We start from the raw sequence: 22,368 nt of genomic DNA on the forward strand, positions 1-22,368 counted from the left end.
ACTGGGTAGGATTTTTTCATTTCATTCATTGCATATAATGCTGATCAACTACAAAAATTGGTTTTGCCAAACTATTGTTCCAAATGAGAAGGAAGGATATAGTTGATCATCTTATTTCAAACAACTCACAGTCATCTTCAACATCCAACGATACTTCTATCATTCAAAAACGAAAAGGATCCCTTCACAACGAAGATAACCAAATATCCAAAAAATTAAGAACAATGTTTTTTTTTTAAACCAATAAAAAGGTTTCTTATAGTTAATTCCCAAAGGTTCTTGCTATTAGTTTATCGAATAATCTCACTAGTGTTTTTGTCTTTTCGTCTATCAAAGTTGAATGTATACAATGAAATAAATTTCCAATATGTTTAAAAAAATGTTTATAATTTTGAAAATTAATACTTTCATATGCTACTGTTGATAAATACTTCGAGTTGACGGTTAGTCATGTACTTGGAGACCAGGCTGCGAATCAAGCCACGGGGGATAGGGGCAGCGGGTTCTGAACCACAGAACCCAGTCGTCGCACCCTCCGTGGCCAAGGCGTTAGCCTTTTCATTCCCATGATACCCTTCATGTCCTGGGACCCAATAAAGTTGAACTTTATTAAGCGTCCCGAGATCAGAAAGGAGATCCAAGCAGCTAAGAACCAGTCTGGAAGATACACTAGACTGGTTTAGAGCTTTTAAAGCAGCCTGGCTATCCGAACAAATTTGGATAACTTTCCCGCGATAGTTCTTCTTAAGACAGAAGTCAACACAGAAGCAGATAGCAGAAATCTCTGCCTGAAAGACACTTGCATAAATCCCAAGGCTCTCGTAGAAGCCGTACTTGGTCGTTAGGCAGTACATCCCTGCGCCCGCACCTAAATGGGTTTTGGACCCATCGGTGAACCAGACAACTTCCCCTCTGGTACCGAGGGTAACATTTGACCATTCTGTGCGGCTAGGGAAGTACACGCCGAAAGGCTTACTAAAACAAAGTTTAGCAGCCATGTTGTCAGAACCCATTGAGAGAACAGGTAACCGACTGGAAATATCCCTAAAAAGCGTAGTGTGGCTCTTTTCCCAACTATTGGCCACCCACCACCCGTTTTGGTTTAGTCTATAGGCACCAAAAGTAGCAGCTTCCTCTATAAACAAATGTGGAGGAAGAATATTCAGTAGGATTTCTAGAGAAGCAGTTGGGGCTGTTCTCATAGCTCCTGTTATGCCAACGCAAGCTAGCCTTTGAAGAGTGCGTAGTTCTGACTGCACCGGTTTGAGAGTAACCCTTGGCCACCAGACCACAGCTGCATAGGACCCTATGGGTCTGATGATCATTGTGTAAAGCCAGTAAACAACTCTGGGACTCAAGCCCCAGGACTTGCTGACCGTACTTCTAATTCTCCAAAATAACATTTTTCCCTTCTTGATAATATAGTCAAGATGTGGTTTCCATGTTACTTTGCTGTCAAGGATAACACCTAAGTACTTCACTTCAGTGCTTTCCTCCAGGTTGGTACCGAACAAGGAAATACCATTAAACGCTCCCCTAGTCCTTTTACGGGTAAAAGGAACCAGAACCGTCTTACTGGTATTGACCGTGAGGTTCACTTCATTGCACCAGTTTTCTACCGATGCAAGAGCTCTCCTCATAACATCCTTAACTGTCGTTGGGAATTTCCCTGTGACAATGATTGCAATATCGTCGGCGTAACCAAAACAGCGGCACCCCCCTCTATTCAGCCTCCTCAACAGTTCATCCACCACTAGGCACCACAACAGGCTAGTGGAGACCATCAGGGAATCACCAAGCAGGAAGGATGTCACCCTTCGGTTCGTCAACATAGATTTGATCCAGAGACAAAGTGTGTCATTGATACCAAACCTCTTGGCAGCCTTCATCAAGACTGCACTTGAGACCTTGTCAAAGGCCCCTTCAATGTCAAGAAAAACCGCAAGAGTGATTTCTTTAAACTCAATTGCTCTTTCAAGGCAATTGCTAATGCCATGCAAGGCGGTCTCAGTAGATTTGCCTTTCTGATTGGCATACTGAGCAGTAGAGAGAGGCGTTTGGGAAATAACCTCTTCCCTAATATAACAGTCTACCAGTTTCTCCAAAATATTTAGGAGAAAAGAGGTAAGACTAATTGGCCTATATGCCTTTGCCTCAAGGTAATTTGACTTACCGGGCTTGGGGATAAAAATTGCCCTAGAGAGCTTCCAGGAGCTTGGAATATGTCCTAAGGCAATACAAGCCCTGTAGATTCTTCAGAGCAATGGGCAGATAATATCGCTGCCCTCCTGCAGCAAAATGGGAAAAATCCCATCCGGACCTGTGGACTTATAGGGCTTAAAAGAATTTATCGCCCACATAAGAATGGAGTGTGTGACAACCTGTTTTGCCACAGCCCAGTCTTCCCTTTTGGTACGTTGTATCCTAAAAGGGAGACTATCAGTGCCACAACTGTCTGTGACCCTAGAGTCTGGAAAGTGCGTCTCTAACATATGTGTTAGAGTTTCCTTGCCAGAGGTCGAAAAACTTAGGGCTCGGTGTCGGTAAACTTTTAACCGTAACTAAGACAAACGAATTTTTTCGAAAAATATTTCTTTGAATAAAAATGTTGTTAATATTTTTCGATCAATTTTATTCGTATAATTTGATTAATACGTATATTTTTTTAAATAAAGTTATCTTTTAATGTAATTATTAGCAAATATGTTCAATAGTTTTTTTCTTAGTTCAACTATTATCCAATAATCTAAAATTCACCTAAGGTTTTTTTCAACCAAAAAATTAAATTATTCTATCACTTTTTGGCCAAAACTTTATTAGATTATCTTCCGTGAGTGTTTCTTTATTTATAGTTGGTAATATTTAAAAAATTCATATTTATCAATTACCGGAAAAAAATCTTTAGACTTTTGGTTTCTTATCGTACTAAAAAAACGATTTTTAAAACTTATGCGCAAGGTAGTTGAAATAAATATTTCACGTTTAATTGTTGCGATTAACCATGGCTGAAACGTATGGGGCGCCAAACCGGAAAAAACTAAATAACATTTCTAGAAATATTTTAACACTTCTAGGAATATTTTCAAACTCTAGGAATATTTTCAAACTCTAGGAATATTTTCAAACTCTAGGAATATTTTCAAACTCTAGGAATATTTTCAAACTCTAGGAATATTTTCAAACTCTATCAATTTTAAGAATCCTATATATTTTAATAGACTTTCTATAGATATTTTAAAGCGTTTCCTAGTTATTTTAAGAGAGACGTTTCCTACATATTTTACGGACATAGAATATTTTTCTGCAAAACGCGGGACAGAAAGCAGCGCTTGTAGTTTCCAATCGGAGAGTTGAGTGTGAACACTGTAAAGGCGAACTATGATGGTACTTGTACCGATGATGGGATGGTTCTTGTACCGTTGATGGGATGGTACTTGTACCATTGACGGGATGGTTCTTGTACCGTTGATGGGATGGTTCTTGTACCGTTGATGGGAGGGTTCTTGTACCGTTGATGGGATGGTTCTTGTACCGTTCATGGGATGGTACTTGTACCATTGATGGGATGGTTCTTGTACCGTTGATGGGATGGTACTTGTACCATTGATGGGATGGTTCTTGTACCGTTGATGGGATGGTTCTTGTACCGTTGATGGGATGGTTCTTGTACCGTTGATGGGATGGTTCTTGTACCGTTGATGGGATGGTTCTTGTACCGTTGATGGGATGGTTCTTGTACCGTTGATGGGATGGTTCTTGTACCGTTGATGGGATGGTTCTTGTACCGTTGATGGGATGGTTCTTGTACCGTTGATGGGATGGTTCTTGTACCGTTGATGGGATGGTACTTGTACCGTTGATGGGATGGTTCTTGTACCGTTGATGGGATGGTTCTTGTACCGTTGATGGGATGGTTCTTGTACCGTTGATGGGATGGTACTTGTACAGTTGATGGGATGGTTCTTGTACCGTTGATGGGATGGTTCTTGTACCGTTGATGGGATGGTTCTTGTACCGTTGATGGGATGGTTCTTGTACCGTTGATGGGATGGTACTTGTACCGTTGATGGGATGGTTCTTGTACCGTTGATGGGATGGTACTTGTACCGTTGATGGGATGGTTCTTGTACCGTTGATGGGATGGTTCTTGTACCGTTGATGGGATGGTTCTTGTACCGTTGATGGGATGGTACTTGTACCGTTGATGGGATGGTTCTTGTACCGTTGATGGGATGGTACTTGTACCATTGATGGGATGGTTCTTGTACCGTTGATGGGATGGTACTTGTACCATTGATGGGATGGTTCTTGTACCGTTGATGGGATGGTTCTTGTACCGTTGATGGGATGGTTCTTGTACCGTTGATGGGATGGTACTTGTACAGTTGATGGGATGGTACTTGTACCGTTGATGGGATGGTTCTTGTACCGTTGATGGGATGGTACTTGTACCGTTGATGGGATGGTTCTTGTACCGTTGATGGGATGGTTCTTGTACCATTGATGGGATGGTTCTTGTACCGTTGATGGGATGGTTCTTGTACCGTTGATGGGATGGTTCTTGTACCGTTGATGGGATGGTTCTTGTACCGTTGATGGGATGGTTCTTGTACCGTTGATGGGATGGTACTTGTACAGTTGATGGGATGGTTCTTGTACCGTTGATGGGATGGTACTTGTACCGTTGATGGGATGGTTCTTGTACCGTTCATGGGATGGTACTTGTACCATTGATGGGATGGTTCTTGTACCGTTGATGGGATGGTACTTGTACCGTTGATGGGATGGTTCTTGTACCGTTGATGGGATGGTTCTTGTACCGTTGATGGGATGGTTCTTGTACCGTTGATGGGATGGTTCTTGTACCGTTGATGGGATGGTACTTGTACCGTTGATGGGATGGTTCTTGTACAGTTGATGGGATGGTTCTTGTACCGTTGATGGGATGGTACTTGTACCATTGATGGGATGGTTCTTGTACCGTTAATGGGATGGTTCTTGTACCGTTAATGGGATGGTACTTGTACCATTGATGGGATGGTACTTGTTACATTGCAGGGATGGTTCTTAATTTTGTACCGTTGATGGAGAGGTACTTGTACCGTTGATGATAAGCCTCCACTGAAAGATCTAGTGTCCGAATCTGCATCCTTCAATAAGCGATCTGATTTACGGGTATCCTCTGGAAAACCTGGTCTCCTAATTCCTAATTGAACTCGGATGCTTGAGCTCTACGTGTTCTCGCCTCAAGAAAATTTATGGTCAACGGTACAAGTACCACTCCATCAACGGTACAAGTACCATCCCATCATAGCTAGCCTTTACAGTGTTCACACTCAACTCTCCAATTGGAAACTACAAGCGCTGCTTTCTCTCCCGCGTTTTGCCGAAAAATATATTATGTCCGTAAAATATGTAGGAAACGTCTCTCTTAAAATAACTAGGAAACGCTTTAAAATATAAAGGATTTTTAAAATTGATAGGTAATTTTAAAATATTCCTAGAGTTTGAAAATATTTCTAGAGTTAAATATTCCTAGAAGTTTGAAAATATTCCTAGAATTGTTAAAATATTCCTAGAAATGTTATTTAGTTTTTCCGGTTTGGCGCCCCATATATAAGCCAATAAATAATATAATAATATAATAATTACCAGCGGCAACTTTTAGGTGTGTATACAGTAGCGTAACTAGGAACTCCGGGGCCCCCCTTGAAAAACGACTCGGGGCCCTTTTAAAAAGCATCAATTTCAATCATAAACGTTTGGGGGCCCCCCCGCGCCGCGAGGTCTGCGGGGGCGCTATTTACGCCACTGAGTGTATATCGTATACCTTTGCTGTGTGCAACCGACACCTGTTTTCTTTGAAGGACTATGAAGAACTCCTTTCTACATGTAACTTATTTGTCTACGACAACGTCTGCTACTGTTGACATTATCTATACGCACACTATGGAAGTTAAGCGTAGAAAAAATTAACTTGGGAGAAAATGAGTAAACTTGTAAGACTATAACTCCTATATTTATTCACCCTACACGTTTACTAGTCCTTACTTATGTTGTCTATTAAGGAAGTAAAATTTCCATAGCTTACTAAAAGGATATTATTTCAGAAGTGGAGAAAGAAACGTAATTAGCCTTTTCAGTTTACATAGAGCCACATAGTGGCAAATGCGAGAAGCTCATGAAATGCTGGATTTTCGTCTGCTAAGCAGACGATTTTTCCATAAAGCGTCTGCTTAGCAGACGAAAATCCAGCAGTTTATGAGCTTCTTGCATTTGCCACTACGTGGCTCTATGTAAACTGAAAAGGCTGATTATTGAAAGTGCGATACTTGTACCCGGGTGCTTGTAAGGACTGGTCACTCAATCGCGTTGTGGGGGCATTGAGGACCAAAAATGCCCATCTCACTGAAACGTCGCCCCGTATTTTAGTAAACTGCGCAAACGACACAGGTTATATAGCGCTCTGGCCAGATGTCTGTAGACTTCCGCGGCCCAGATTAGAAAGGGAATTTTATGACCAACTTTATCCATTTTGTTAAAATAAAATGTATTTCACCGTTTCATTAGTCAGCATTGACACTTCAGTTTATTTCGTGATTTATCTATCCATCCTTTTCGGAATTAAGTGTAAGATACTAGCAGCACCAGATGAAAACATAGTTATATTATTTGCTAAACCATGGTTTTTATTATAAAAAATAGTTAAAGTAGTTCACTATTATCCATGGGTAGACTAATACGAGTTTTCCATTAGTGTTTTATTACATTTTAGTCGGGGTACATCACAACTGGAACAACAAATATGATTGATTAACGAAGAAATATGGTCTATATTTCCAGAAAAAAACAATTTGCTTTTTTTCGGTAAATATTTAATTCGTAAATATTTCGAAGAGTTATAATTTGATCTTATTTCTCTTAAAAAAACAAGTGTGTACAAATTTATTTAAATAAAAGTTCATATCGGCTTCATGAAAAAAAAATACATTCGGCGAAAGTAAGGCGGCGGTGAATTTATTGCGATCAAGATAATGTTTTTTTTTCAAACTATATAATTAGTTGATAAACAAACTCGAGATTTTACCGTTAAATTATCTGGAAGTTTTCCGATTAATCATGGTTAACTGAATTTACCGGTTGAAACGATCAGAAAAATCCGAGCCCTAGAAAAACTTCCATCCTTCAGCCTAATGGTGTTGAGATGTTTAGTATTATCATGTGGCATAATTTACATTATTTTGGCAGTGCTGGGAATATCAGAGATATTCTCACAGAAACTTCTCCATGATGCCCTCTTGGCATCACGAATAGCTTTATGATAGGCGGTTAGAGTACTCTTAGTGTAGGGAGCTGTTGGCTCGATCTCGTGGCATGCAGGGCTTGCCACCACCCTCCTACGCATTGTAACCCGACCACCTGAATTAAGGGCTTCAAAAGTCGCATGATCACTTAGGCCTAAGGTGGTGCCTTGGGTATTAGCCTAGCTGATTATTTTTATTATTATTATTACCCAGTCACCCGTTTTTTTTTGCCCTATTAAAGAGCTTCCTTGTTTTGTTGCGGAGTCCACCAATCTCAGCTGACCACCAAGGAACTAGTCTTGGCTGGTTGGTAGACTTCACCGGACAGTTTCGGTGATAGGAGTCGATAATGGCATGTTGCATATGATCAACAGCCAAATCGAAGTCCAGCACCGATGAGAGCCTTGGCTTCTCATCCTTAAGATAAAGACCTAGGTCTTCCCTATAGCCAGACCAATTCGTACGTCTGGGATTACGAATCTCTGTGTCAACCCGAGTGGGTTTGACCAGGATATTAAAGCAAATTTGCCTGTGATCCGAAAGTGACGGTTCACTAGACACATGCCAATTATGAATTACATCTGTGACATTTTCTGTACATTGTGTTTATTGAGAATATGAAGTTTTGTACTAACCAGATATTCCAGAAGGTCCTCACCACGTCTGTTGCAGTTGCTACTGCCCCATACCACGTGATGTGCATTTGCATCGCATCCGATGATCAGCTTCTTTCCCTCTCTTTCACAGTGGTTGACCAAATTGGTCACCTCCTGTGATGGAGGGGAAATGGCCTCATCATATGGGAAGTATGCCGACGCTATAGTTAGCTCTTCATCTCCCACCAGGCTAACTACAGTTGTGTCCCTAGAAAATACGTAGATAGCGGAAGAGAATGAATTCCCTTTCTTACCAGTATGCATGTCCTAGGTGTGTCGCAGTTATAATCATAAAAGACGTTACCTGCGTTTTTAAGACCAAGTATTTGGCCCTTGAGAGTCCAAGGCTCCTGTATCAGTGCAACGTCTATGCCCTCCAATGCAAACCTACGGCATAGTACTGCTGAGGCTGCCTTACAGTGGTGCAGGTTTATCTGAACCACATTGATACCAATCTTCTGGGGTAGATAAAAGAGGAGTACCCGTCACTACTGATTATTCCCAGAGGTGGGTGTGATAACCACACCACTCCCTCCGGCTTCCTCAGAGTTCCTTGTCTCCTCTTTAGCCCCTGTAGATGAGGCGTCTGCATTCACCTTGGTATTTTGAAAACGTTTCTACTACAAAATTGTAACTTTTTTCACTGTAGTTCACAAAATGGTATAAATAGTATACTAATTTAATGTAAATTTCTATTAATAGCATTGTTTTCTAGGATATGATTGCATCACAAGCTCTCGAGAGACTTCTTTCTCTCTACATTTGGGTTATTTCCACTTTAGATATTCAAGTGGGTTAATTATATGACGTCAAACATATATTGGGAATATCTATAAAAAATTAACCGGGTAAATGTCGTGCATGTGGGCCTCCGAGTTCCTAACTTGGTAAAGGGCCAGCTCGATATCCACTATCGATTGATTTATCCTTATCCTTCCTATCCCTAACAGCGCGAGGGACAGACAATGCCCGATTCCAGGGCCCCTGTTGATACTGAGACAGCGAGAGCGTAATATCATCTTTGTATTGATGTATCATGTTCCTTTCAATCTCAACAATGGGAGTGACAGCCAATGCCCAATTTATGAGCCCCGAAGTGCTCCATAATTTTCAGAATACAATATCACTTTCATTTAAAACACCCCAAATTCGGACAGCGAGAGTGAGGGAACTACATCTCCTATCGGTGGATGCAATATTTTCCTTCCTATTCCAAACGATACGAAGGGCAACCAATGCCCAATGTTTCGGCCCTAGATATCCAAAATTGATACAATGGGTACTGTGATATTAAGTGATTTGATATGTTCCAAATAATGTAACTTAATAATAAAATAATAGTTGTTGTATTGACAAGTACCAAATACGAACTATATATGTCGCTACTATATTATTAGGGCCCGTATGCTATTCCAGGGTTTGTGGAGAGATGGTGAATAGACTCCGATTTTTTCCCATAGTATAGCTTTGATAACGCCATTGGAAAATATAGATGGCGCTGTCATCGCTATGTAGCCCTTTGAAATGTCGACCACTTCTCTGCAGCACATAGAAGTATGGCGGTGAAGCTCATTCGCTATCTTATTTCCAAAACCACGTATCTTTGCACAAATTGTTTTAAAAGATACGTGGTTTTGAAAATAAAGTAGCGCACTGATGTTTTGTAGCTATAATTGCGAGTTTACAGATTAGATTTTTAAAGTTCAATTAGAATATTGATTTGAATTAATGGAAAAATGTTATGTAAGAAATCTTTAAAAAAAACTTATTTGAAATTTCCGATGTCATTTTACCACTATTTAAAGACAACTAAATTAAAAAACGAAAGCACAGCACCGATAAAAATCATTGTTCATAAAACTATATTTACCGCCCGCAAATTCGTAAAATTTATAAAAAGTATCGCCTACTGATAAAATGGAGTAGAGTCGAAGACGCAAAAAATCTTTCTTGATATGACGAAAGCAGAGAGCTGATGACGAGCCCCTAAACATAGCGCTCGCTGCGCCTTCTGGCGCAGACTAAGAATATTAAAGAGTACAAAAATCGTAGTCTATCAACCATCTCTCCACAAACCCTGGCCTTGGCAGAGGCGGGCAGAGTCAACCGTAAATTTCGCACTTTACTGACTTTACACACATATTGCCACCGAACTTTGGAGCCCCTTTAAGTAGTATTTACTTCAGATTATACATGAAAATATAACAGGCACGGAATCACCTTTCGATCATTGTATAAATTGTCTTTCTAAAACCAACTTTCTTTTCTTATCGGTGATAGCCTCATGCCCCAAATTGAAACAGCGACAGTGAGCGCACTTTTAGATTTATGTAATTTGTCTTTCTATTCCTAACTATTCGATAATTCGAGGGACATCTTATACCGAATAGTTGGCTCACAGAGCGCCTACAGTTAAGCAGCCGCAACTAGTACACGATATCATCTATCGATTGATGTATCATTTTCTAGTTATCGTCAACTCGTTGAAATTATTGATTCTGAAAGTAAAATACACTCGCTTCTTTTCTAGCAAAATTTTTAGTTACTTCTTTATAAGTTAAAAGATTTATGCCAAATTACTTTTGGAAAATCCTGTAGTGATATTTTTATTATAAACCGAACTCTTAATTTTTATAATATTAATATGAGTAAAATTACATTACAAATAAAAAAGTACGAAACAACTCAAATTTAATTTTAAATTTAATTTATACGTGATATGCAAATATAACAAAATAAAATGTATTTATAAAAAAATATAATTATAATAATTAAAATAATAATACTTCTGAAAAATGTCTCGTGTTACGTTCAAGAGATGGCACTCTAGACCTAAAATAGGGCGGGGCGTCGGTACAACAGAATATCACCGAAGCTATAAGCTACCGTCTCAGCTCCTTGCGTAAATCTTGGAGTAGTGTTTCGTCTATGTAGGCAATGTTTATAGCGTCCTTAAGTCTTTCAGAGGCCACCCAATTGTTAGGCGAAAATAGAGCGTTAAGGTGAAGAAAATATATAAAAAATGGAATGCCGATTTTTGGTTACGTAGTTAAGCGATTACCCAATTAAACACAGCCTCGATCAGTTTCGGTGTGGCGCCATCTATAGCTTAAATGCCAAGTTTTTATTTTCCAGGTTTCAAATGTTCAGAACTTCGGATATAAGAAAATCGTGCTATTTGAATCTTGATGGAAGTAATACCAAAGTTATTCAACTATATGGTGGGATATAGGTCACTTTTGGCCGCCACCCTATTTTTGGGACCGATGTCTATGGCCATATACATCGGTCCCAGAAATAGGGTATTTGTCATTTGGAAGACTGAATGTATGGTTGACTACATTACTAAATAAATGAAGATATCAAATTAGATTAAAAGTAATATTTACACCTTTAAGGCTTTAAATGGTAAGAGCTCTAAACAGTTTTTACAGTTCGGAGAACTGTTTTGGTTATAATATATGATCATTTATTAAAACTCGAAATTAACAAACTATCACTTACTTACGTTCTTTATGAACGACCCCCAAACGAACTTCCCGTATATTTTATCGGCGTTATTGATTAAATTATAAATCGTGAAAAGACGGGCCTATGAAGTGAAACATCTTGATTTTAAATCCGTTTACAGAATTAAAATACGACTAGTGGTTGAGGTTACAGCGCGACCCAAAAAAGGGCTGAAAGTATCTCAAGCTGAGTTGACGTCTCCCACGACACAAGTGGTAAATTGCCAATATACGGGCAGCAGAGGTGGAAATGGGGAAAAAAGTTGAGCTCTAAGTATAGTCCACGGGCGCGGACTATAATGGCCAAGGTCAAATGATTCCGCTATTATTATTTTATTGCGGGTATAGCGTCATTATCTAAAGTTCAAGTTGAATAATCACTGAGAGAAAAATATGCTGTCGAATTTACAGGTATATTTTGGACCCACGGGTGTCCATGTCGTTACTGTAGATTGAACTGGATCTTTTCATGAAAATTATGTACATAAACAAAATATAGATTTTACATTTAAAAGTTTACGGTAGAGGTTTTTGTTGTTACAGGACAATATGTAAACATAACAGTAGGTAACTATATACATTTTACATACACTATAGTACAGTTTCTAGCTAAAAATGTTTAAACTAAAGTTCACCCCTCAGTATATTTTACAGTTATTTGTATTTTATGGAAAAATATGTGAAATATACAGTCTGAAGTACTGTATATTTTACCGTAAGTTATGTTTATTATATTGATGAATTTGTAAATATACAGCTCAAATTACAGTATATTGTACAGTAAGATATATTTAATATATCGAGGAATATATGAAATATACAGTCTGAGGTACTGTATATTTTACGGGTAGTCACGTTTATTACATTGAAGAATATGTAAAATATACAGTTTGAAGTACTGCATATTTGACGGGTAGTCATGTTTATTACATTGCAGAATGTGTGAAATATACAGTTGGAAGAATTTTATAATATACGGGTACTCATGTTTATTATATTGAAGAATGTGTAAAATATACAGTTGGAAGTACTGTTTTAGTAAAGACAAAGCTACAGTTCTAATCGGTGGGCATTCCGCCTTTGCAAAAATCGTTCTACATGTAGTTACTTTCTGATTTCTATGTTTATAATTTGACTTATACTTCGTACGCAAGGTTGCCAACCCTGTTCGCACGGCCTCGTAGTGACCTAGAAGCCCAACTTAAATAGGATAAATTATAGTAAAATCCCAATTTGTAACGTTTTCGAAAGGAAAATTCTACGGATAATATAAGATCTTTGGGCCAAAAAAACCCCTAGGTGAAATGCCAAAGTGTTTAAAATATATACCCTGATGCCAAGATCGACCTCAAAATGCCAAGATCCTGGATAAATGCCAAGGAGTGGCAACATTGTTCGAGAGTTTGAAGAAACGAAGTTCTACGATCTAAGAATCTGCATTTTTCCTGCAAAGACTATTAATACGCTTCGCTAACTAGACAGACGTCGCCCTACAAAAAATTGTTACCCCATTAGAAACACGGGAGAAGCTTCTGACCAGCCGTTAGAGGCGCCAGTAGTAGCACTGCTGAAGTGCAGAACAAACGTCGACCATCGTATGCGGTAGAGTCCGACGCCGAAAATAAAAGAAAATTAATCGTTATGTCGATCAGTACAAAAAGGTCAACAAAATTACAATAAGTTCCTTCTTTTGCCTGGACTTCAGCAACTTAAAACATTAGCGTATCACAGCAATAATTCAAATATTGATGATTAAAGAGTGACGAAAACGTCATTGAATAAAATATTAGAGATTTTTTATACTGCGTAACAGGAATGTACCCTCGGAGAGATACAAATTAGTACCTTAAAGGGAGTATGTAGTTCCATGTTTATGGTGGATCAACGAGTTCCGCATTTCTACCACCAGGTTTAACAAAGCTAGGAGGGTTTGGTGCTAGTTACCTAAGAACGAGTTTTAGCAGGCGATTTTGGGATTTAAGTGAGCGCTTATAATAATAAATGTAACGTTCCACCCAGTAGCGTAGCCGGGGTTTAATTTCGGAGGGGGCACACAATGGAAACAAATAAAATACATAAATTGTATATACACGTGCCACCTGTGCCCCCTAACTACGCCACTGGTTCCAACTGAATAGTTTATTATTATTTGGTAAAAGTAAGAGTCTACTTTTACCTTTAAAATATATTTTTATTAGAAAAACATACTGTCATTAAAAAAAAACGTTGCGAAAATAAACTTATGGTGTTATGTAATAAATGTGGTCTAAAATATTTAAAATTGATTTTTCATTAAAAGTTCTCGTTATGAACTTGTGAATTTTCCCCTTCAAACATGTATATTTTAGCTTCCCATATATGTAAAACATACAGTTTTCAATTACATAAAACGTATTTACGACATCAAAATGTACTTTTAACGTAAGCTAACTTACTTAAAGAAAGCATTATATTTATGTTAATTTTGCAATGTGCACTGACAATTTCACAGATATTTTCCCTGTAATTTATACAGATTTAAAGTGTGCTAAAGGTTTTTACGTACCTCTTCGGTACTTTTTACGGTAAACACCTTTCTTAAAGAGTACACGTTATTCCGGTAAATATTCTCTTTCAAAAATACCAAAACCCGGTAATATTTACAGGACTATTCTGTCAACGTGTTGCATCATATTTTCATGTAAAAAATGTCTGTTAAAACTACGGTTTTTTCTCTCAGTGTATACCTTGAAATCTTTTAGCGGTATATTTGTGATCCACCATAATATTTTACAAATTAGGCTGAATAACCTAAACCAAGGGGGTATGCGCTAAGATGACTACGTACGACGGAGTGATTTCAAATCTCGGGGTGCAGAATTTTATATGTCAGCTGCCAATTTGTTGAAATTTTGTAATTTTTTATCAAAATTGACACCATTACCACACACGCGGTGCCACCGGTACCGTCGAAACTGTTTCGATTTCTCTTTCAGCCCCGGTCAAGATAATCCACGATATTCCCTTTTGAATTTTGCCGACAATCGCCCTTACATACATTTGGTAATTTCTACAATGTACGACCGAAAACATATTTATTAATTCTTCAGGAGAATGAGTCTGTTGGGAAGATCTTTAGCGCTGGCCCTTCCAGCTCTAATAGTGAGCTCCATCCCCTAAAAACGTCCAATCCCATGTGTTCCCTACTCCTTTCGACGCCATTGAAGTGCACGCCGGTGACGTGTTTCCTTTCCCCTTCTCGGGCCAAGATAAAATTAGATCAACAGATCGTCTCGACGTAGTCTTTCCATCTAGGTATCAGCGCCCAGGTAGCAAAATCTCGTTGATAAACCGTTTGTGAATCGTTGAAACTATGTTGAGAGATAAACGTTATGAAATGGTTGACGATGTCACCAAAATAGACGGTTTATAAAACGGTTGATATTAAGTCTTTTAATCAGAAGTGGGCAAAAATTTTGAGCGAATTCTGAAATGAACGCTCAGACCTTTTTAATTTGAGTGATCAAGTAAGCTAGTGCTCAATACTGGCGATGCTATTTTATCTCTCTTAAACTGAACCGTGAAATTCTCTCAGTCACTGATCGTTCACGTTCAATTTGAAGCACCACGTCTTCCAGCGGTGGGATAATTCGTTCGCTAGAAAGCGCTGACGGTGAGCTGAGTGGGATCGCGCCGAGAGAAGCGGTAGTTTTTTAACATTACAATTTCTCAACCCACTGAGCGACGGGATAGTCTTTCTTTCGGAATTCGCTCACAGCGCGGTGAGAAAAAAATTATACAAATAATATTTTATTGTCGATTTTTTTTATTCAATGTACTTTTTTATGAAATAATTTATAAGAAATGAAACTTTTTTCTCACAGCACTTTGAGCGAATTCCGGGAAACAGTCTACCCCGTCGTTCAGTGGGATGAGAAATTCCAATGTTAAAAAACTAGCGCTTCTCTCGGCGCGATCTCACTCATCCCGCCGTCAGCGCTTTCTAGTGAACGAATTATCCCGCCGCTAGGGGAAGCGGCGCTTAAAATTGAGCAGGCTAGCGCCTCGATCGGCCGATCTCGCTCACCGCGTCGTGAGCGAACTAATCGGCGATCACCCTGAGCTGGCTCAATTTATCTTTCTCGCTTAACAAGAGCAACCGACCTTCGTATTTGAAGTGCTCACTCGTTTCGAGAGGATTTTCAAAAATGAACGCTCACAATGTTTGCCCACCTCTGCTTTTAATACTAACAGAAACCCAAGTATAAACGTTATTTGATTACGTCTATTAAACGTCAATATGAAATGTTATTAAAACTATTAAACGATGCATATTGAACCTAATATAAACGTTATGGGATTTAAGTCAATTAACTGTCGGGTTTGGACACTTTGTAAATTACTTAACCAGATAGGGTACCCGATATTTCCCGGGAATATACAGCACAACAGCACAAAAAAATTATTCCCTCAGGTATGTACCTTTCATCATGATAAGAAACGACAGTGGCAAACAAGGTTTCTGTCATAACGAATGTACAACGGTCCCGTAAGTCTCTCCACGCATGGCACCGTACCCCATATAACCAACTGATTTATGCAAATTTAAACAATTATACGTTGATAACACTTGTATCACAAGGCCTAGTGTCTATAGAAGAAGGCTTTTAAAAACCATGACTATACTTTAATCGTTTTCCGTGTGTAGGGCCAAAGAATGAAGAAACTCGGTCTTTTGGCTAAGACCAAAGTGTAGTATCTTGTGTATAGCGGATATACCTAATTTTTAAATTAATCCAATTAATTTAAGATGTTTTGCCGACCGTAACCGTTGAAAACCACAGTCAGGTTACCATGAGATAGTATACCAAATTTGGTCGACCTAAGTTGAAAACTGTAGATTCCTATAGCGGACAAACAAACATATAAATACAGTTTATATTTAGTTAAATATTAACCACTTCTATAACATGTTTTAATTAGAATATTTTTAATAAAACATGTTTAAGAAGTGGTTAATATTTAACTAAATATAAACTTTTATTATTAGTTAGATTAAAAAATTAGTTGATAGCAAAAAACATAACAACGTCTCATGTTTGTCAAAAGATATATCCTTAAAAAGTTAAATAATATAACGTTATTTTAACCTTAATATCCACATTGAATGTGATAAATATAATGTAAATAACGTGGTTTTTTCAACCTAACTATTTTGATGAAAACATGAGTTCTAAAAGAGGTCAATATTTTACTAAATATAAACGTTTATAATTAGTGGGATAATAACCATTAAACGTTATTTTGACCAAAAACCAAATATTGACCATTTTACAAACGTTATTTTGCTACCTGGGCGACGTAGTCATTACAGGCCTTTACGGGAAAAAGCCACATGCATCGAATTTCGGAAGCATCCATCCGGAAAATTAATTTCTTTGTCAATTATTGATTTTTCTTTTACCGTCACCTTCAAAGGTCGAATACGATAGGTTTTTCTGGCGTTTGTAATTATTTAACGGAAGCGATACGGATGATAATATTAACCACCGCACCGTTGAAATTTTACCTCCCTTCTGGAATGTTACGCGTAAGCAATTAAAAAATGCCCCAATCCTTGTATAAAAGGGAGATCACAGGGCCGGCGGATCGTGTTAATCTCGGGTGGGTAGTCAAAAGAAGGGGGGGGGGCGGATTTATTGGGTTATCCTACATAAAAAGATAGGCCTATATAATACTAATTAAGAGAAATTGATAGAGGTAAAAACTACAAAAATTTAGTATTATTCAAATTTATTATTACATAGTATTAATTGCGCAATGCAAAAACTGTACTGCGCTTTGCATTTTCGGAGATGAACTGATTCAACAATTTTTCCAAATATTTTGACGCGTGATTTCATGTAGCTATTAAAATTCATATGGCTACGTGTAACGATGTTTGAAGGATCTGAGTACTAATATTTAAACTCAATTATATAGAAAGGTAGAGACAACGTTATAAAACGTAGTACTGACAACTGTGGGTACTTTTACTACCCCAATTTGTGGTAGAAGACTTCGTTCCTTAAAATTAGGCACCGATTATTTAAATTACTATTATTTAAAAAATAAATGGAGACTTTATGGCTTTGGTGTCAAATAAGCAGTTTAGGGAGAATCAGTTATTTATTTTTTGATCACTTACATTAGAGCCCACTACTAACCAAATAATCAACTCAATATCATATATGTAATATACATTTAGTATCGTTTACCTTCTAAAATTTATAGTGTATGCATATGCACTTATAATTCCTACTTCACAACGGGAGGTAGCTAATAACTATTTTATATAAATGTTTGATACAAAGAGACTAATGACGACAAACATTAACGTTTAAATACACTTATGAAAATTATGCTTTGTCATTTTATGTATTTTTAAATTTTGATTTTGATGATTTACTTTAATCTATTTCAATCGGGGCAGTGCCGCGTGTATAGTTTTCAACAGCACCGATATTTAAAGCATGAGATAAAGATAGTGTTGTATTTAACTTCTGCATCACTTCCCGATAGAAGTCAGTCTTTACCGTATTTTCAGAAATATAAAGGGGATGGACGCGAAGGAAATGAAAAGACTTGTCAAAGGTCTATGCTTAAGTTGTGATTTGCCCTTTTGGCCCTGGGAAGACTGCATTTTACTATTCACGCTTGTCTCATTAGAATTAAAAACTAATATTTAATAACCTATTTTACAAATTTACTTCTGCAGTTTTTATACTGAATGAATTAACTTAATCAAGGAGGGGATAGGAAAAATACGTAGTCCCTGGAAAATTGTGGACACCTAGCTATTCTGTGACAATGGCCGTGGCTCTATCCCCATAGAACTGACTTTGATGACATCAATTCCGGGTGGGTACTTCTACCCACCATACCCACATTATCCGCCGGCCCTGGGAGATCACACTGTGTAGGTATATTATATTTGTCTAGTACTTTAAGGAGTAAGTCATTCTGCAAAATGATCGCTAAGGTATGGTGGGGAAATTTGATATTTCAGCGTGTTTGCGTACTGGAATTACAAGTATTTACTCGTAGGTGACCATCCTCGACGCCCTTTTGGGACTCGCCTACTGCGGAATCCACGGCGGAGTTAGTAACACTTATAGAAAGCAAGAAGTACGTCGATCGAAATCTTAAGGTTCCGTTGGGTTTAATTTGCTGGATGGATTATTCTAGCCTCACGGACAGTACTCGTTTGGTTACGACATCGTCGGACACGAAGGCGCCAAGAACAGCCGCCACGAGTCTGAGGGACCGGGACACGCCGTGGGCTCCTACCAGATCCAGGACATCGACGGCTGATCCAGAACCGTCCACTACGTCGCTGACGGACATGGGTTCCGCGCCAAGATCCACACCAACGAACCAGGAACAGTCCAACACAACTCCGCCGCCGCTTCCTACCAAGGTCCCCACGCCGTCCCATCCTACGGTGGTGTCCAATCTGGAGGTCATGATGGACAACAAGCAGGATACTAGATTCATCTTGAAATCTGCTTTTCTTAATTTGTAATTGTTATGTCGTGTCTTTATGCTTGGAATCTACTGCTTTTGCGAATTATTTAAATTATAACTCGAGTAATTTATTTTTGGCATTTTTTGGGGGAAATTATCGAACTTTTCTCTAAAAGACGTTTGTCGAACATCAAATAGCCTCCAAACGCCTCTTCATTTCATGGGGATATTTTGTATCTCTTTCGATAAATTTTCACCATTGCTGACAGATGAATTAAATTACGCAGCCTACATAATTTACGTATAATTTGATATTATTTATGTAAACGAGGGTGTTTGCTAAACACTATGGCCAAATTAGTTTCAATATTAAATAACATCTGGAAATGGTCTGTATATTTTTCATATAAAAATCGAGTAACATTTGGTAAGACCGTAAACTTAAATATTATTAAATTTAAGCCGTTGTTTTTGGTTTTACCTCTAGAAAACAAATTATACTGTTCTATATGAGATAAATAAATATTAAATTGATAGTGTTCAATTAAATAATTGATAATTTAGGTTCCGGTGTAAGTTCCGTGAAAATCTGAAGCGCACAATCCCAATGGTGATTTGTTCATATTAGTTCACGTATTGTGTAGCCGACGCCACCTCCGCCGTTCTGGTGAATACTCTCGAACCGTTTGTAGTAAAAAGGTAAATTAAAATTTTTACCCAATTTATTCCTTTTTGGTGATTTTTGACTTAAAATCTACAAACATTTTTTAAATGAATATCGATTTGTTGATATTTATATATTTAGTTAGTTAGTTAGTAATATCGTGCCCTCGCTGTTGTGGCCTTCATTTTATCCCTTGGGCTCCAGGAAATAGGCATTAGCTGTCCATCGCATCATTTGGGATGGAAAGGAATATGATACGACACACGATCAGGGATATCGTGCCCTTGCTGGCGCCATTTCAGATGGAGGAGCTCGGTTATCTAAATTTAGACATTGGCCATTTAATTATGTTATAGATATTGCGAACACGTTGGGGGATTGTGTGTGCCCAAATATCCCTGATGTCTTGTTATCCATGTGTTGAAACCCTTTGAAAGTATTTTATATTAATCCGGCCACGGATGATAAGACAGGAAATTAACGGGGAATTTTTAGATTTTTCTTATAGTTCAAGTTTATTTAATTCAATTTGCTTTACGGTAATCGCTATTTTATCCTCTTGAACTTGAGTCATAACGCCTTGTTAATCGTAAACACAGAGCTTACTACAATTCCAGAAGTTTTTTGACGTAAAAAATCAACGTATAATTATTTCTTGATAATAAATGTTTATTGACATATTTTTAAAAGATAAACCTAAAACATGTTTTGTAACTTTTCTGCCACCCAAGATAACTAGAGGGTTTTTAATGTTTTGAACATTAATTGACTCTGTTATTTTATCTGCGAACTTTTGTTCTTAACGCTGTTTTCTCTGGGCTTATAGACTAAAGTGATTTAGTCGATATTAGTTAAAACACATAAACATAACACTATATTTTAAGGAAAAAGACGATACAAATATTTTGAATGTTACACTCTCGCTTCCTTCTCTCGATCTACCGCGTAAAACGTTTCCTCCCTCTCTCTAACAAAAAGAAACCTCTCAGACCCAGTAGATCGGGGCTTCCTGCCTTTCACAACGCTAACGATTTTAACACCCCGATATTCTGAACTGTGGACCCGAGCTGGTAGTGGTCCGAGCGAAAAACAAACGTAAAATTGGGGGCTTTAAAGGGATAGGAACATATTTTTTCATTAACGGGAATATTTTTCACTTACAGACTTTAAAGTTACAATAAAAATGAAATAAATGAATGCTTTCTAAAATCAATTTCTACAGGGTTATTTAAAAAAAACAATTATCCAAACAATTTTTTTAATACATAAAACATTTATCTCCAAAAAAGAACTATTATACCAGAAACCAAACTGACGTAAAAATGTCATAAATAGTCACTCTCACTACCAAGAATGAAATCAGGCATGTGGGATTTCAGGAAATATAGACTTCACCATGAAATCCTTTGATTTCGCTTTCGATTTTTCGTGAACCTCTTAGATAGGAAATAGCTATTTATTGTACAAAAACAATTAAATTAAAAATTAAATATTCTAAATATATCAACACTGGTATGTCCAACCACGAATATTCAAATACACCCAATGGATCATTTAGGAACCCAATATAGCAGAAAAACAGTATTGAGTTTCTTAATTCTTGGGCTTTTTGATCAAGCGTGTAAAATTTGCCTCTGCAAAGACACAGAAATACCTTTATCTTTTGAAAAATCTTGTAACGCTAAGAAATCGCAAAGTAGCCAAAATGTCCCCCCTTTAACCCCGATTGATTCCTTATTAGATTTAGGCCGAACGCCAAAAAGAGTGACACTGAGACGGCCAACACCCCATCCAAACTGATCCGGTTAATTGTGGCTTTTGGTCACGCATTCATACCGCTCGCCACCAACTCTACATTTTTATTAAAACCAAATTTTTCCGATATAAAAGCGTATGCTGACTTCCGAAATGTTAGAATTCACTCATCGAACTTCAAAGCCAGAACACTCGTATCAAATATCTCTGGAAATATGATCGCCAAGGTATGCTTTCAACGGATTTTGTTCCAAAGGGAAAAATATAAATATTTGGTTTATTTAGGTTGCCATTCTCGCCGTCCTGTTGAGTGTCGCCTACTGCGGAATCGGAGGTGGTCACAGCGACACTTACAGGAAACAAGACCCCCACGGAGAGTACTCTTTCGGATACGACATCGTCGGACACGAAGGCGCCAAGAACAGCCGGCACGAGTCTGGGGGACCGGGACACGCCGTGGGCTCCTACCAGATCCTCGACATCGACGGCCGATCCAGAACCGTCCACTACGTCGCTGACGGACACGGGTTCCGCGCCAAGATCCACACCAACGAACCAGGAACAGTGCAACACAACTCCGCCGCCGCTTCCTACCAAGGTCCCCACGCCGTCCCATCCCACGGCGGAGTCCAATCTGGAGGTCATGACGGACAACAAGCAGGATACTAGTTTATAATAAGCTATCATTAATTTGTATATACACGCTGGTTTCTTAAAAATATGTTATTTTTATTTATTTGCTTGTCATTGTTTAAGAAAGTAAAAATATTCCGTGAATAAATATTTGAACAATGTTTTTCCTCGTCTTGTGCGAAATCAAATATTTGTCTCAAATAAGGAAGTTATTTTACTATAGTTTCATCTTTCTTCAAATACATCACTACATGTAACTAATTTCCTAAAGTGAAGTTATGGCGAGGAGTATTCGTCCTATTCAAGTATGGGCCAATAATTCAAGCAGGGCCCTGCTGGGGAATTTTCATATTAGAAAACTA

At 38.1% G+C, this 22,368-nt stretch overlaps 3 protein-coding genes across 3 annotated transcripts; 2 read left to right on the forward strand and 1 right to left on the reverse strand.

The window, feature by feature from the left end:
- Positions 1-407: 407 nt before the first annotated feature.
- On the reverse strand, positions 408-8,224 carry LOC149925914 (uncharacterized). The gene is made up of 4 exons (XM_090161817.1): positions 7,884-8,224; positions 1,482-2,076; positions 835-1,409; positions 408-702 (listed from the first exon to the last, which is right to left on the reverse strand). The coding sequence occupies exons 1-4, from the start codon at positions 8,222-8,224 to the stop codon at positions 408-410; spliced, it is 1,806 nt and encodes a 601-aa protein (XP_090017943.1).
- Positions 8,225-18,397: 10,173 nt separating this feature from the next.
- Positions 18,398-18,975, forward strand: LOC149925915 (uncharacterized). The gene is made up of 3 exons (XM_090161059.1): positions 18,398-18,469; positions 18,535-18,615; positions 18,676-18,975. Exons 1-3 carry the CDS (start codon positions 18,458-18,460, stop codon positions 18,799-18,801), a joined length of 219 nt encoding a protein of 72 aa, XP_090017185.1. The 5' UTR covers positions 18,398-18,457; the 3' UTR covers positions 18,802-18,975.
- Positions 18,976-21,588: 2,613 nt separating this feature from the next.
- Positions 21,589-22,146, forward strand: LOC149925916 (adult-specific rigid cuticular protein 15.7-like). Its single transcript, XM_090160153.1, has 2 exons — positions 21,589-21,600; positions 21,659-22,146. Exons 1-2 carry the CDS (start codon positions 21,589-21,591, stop codon positions 22,040-22,042), a joined length of 396 nt encoding a protein of 131 aa, XP_090016279.1. The 3' UTR covers positions 22,043-22,146.
- Positions 22,147-22,368: the final 222 nt, after the last annotated feature.

The sequence above is a fragment of the Leiobunum rupestre genome, chromosome 10 (assembly GCF_980474605.1).
Source record: "Leiobunum rupestre chromosome 10, qqLeiRupe1.1.hap1, whole genome shotgun sequence".
In the NCBI taxonomy this organism is placed as follows: domain Eukaryota; kingdom Metazoa; phylum Arthropoda; class Arachnida; order Opiliones; family Sclerosomatidae; genus Leiobunum; species Leiobunum rupestre.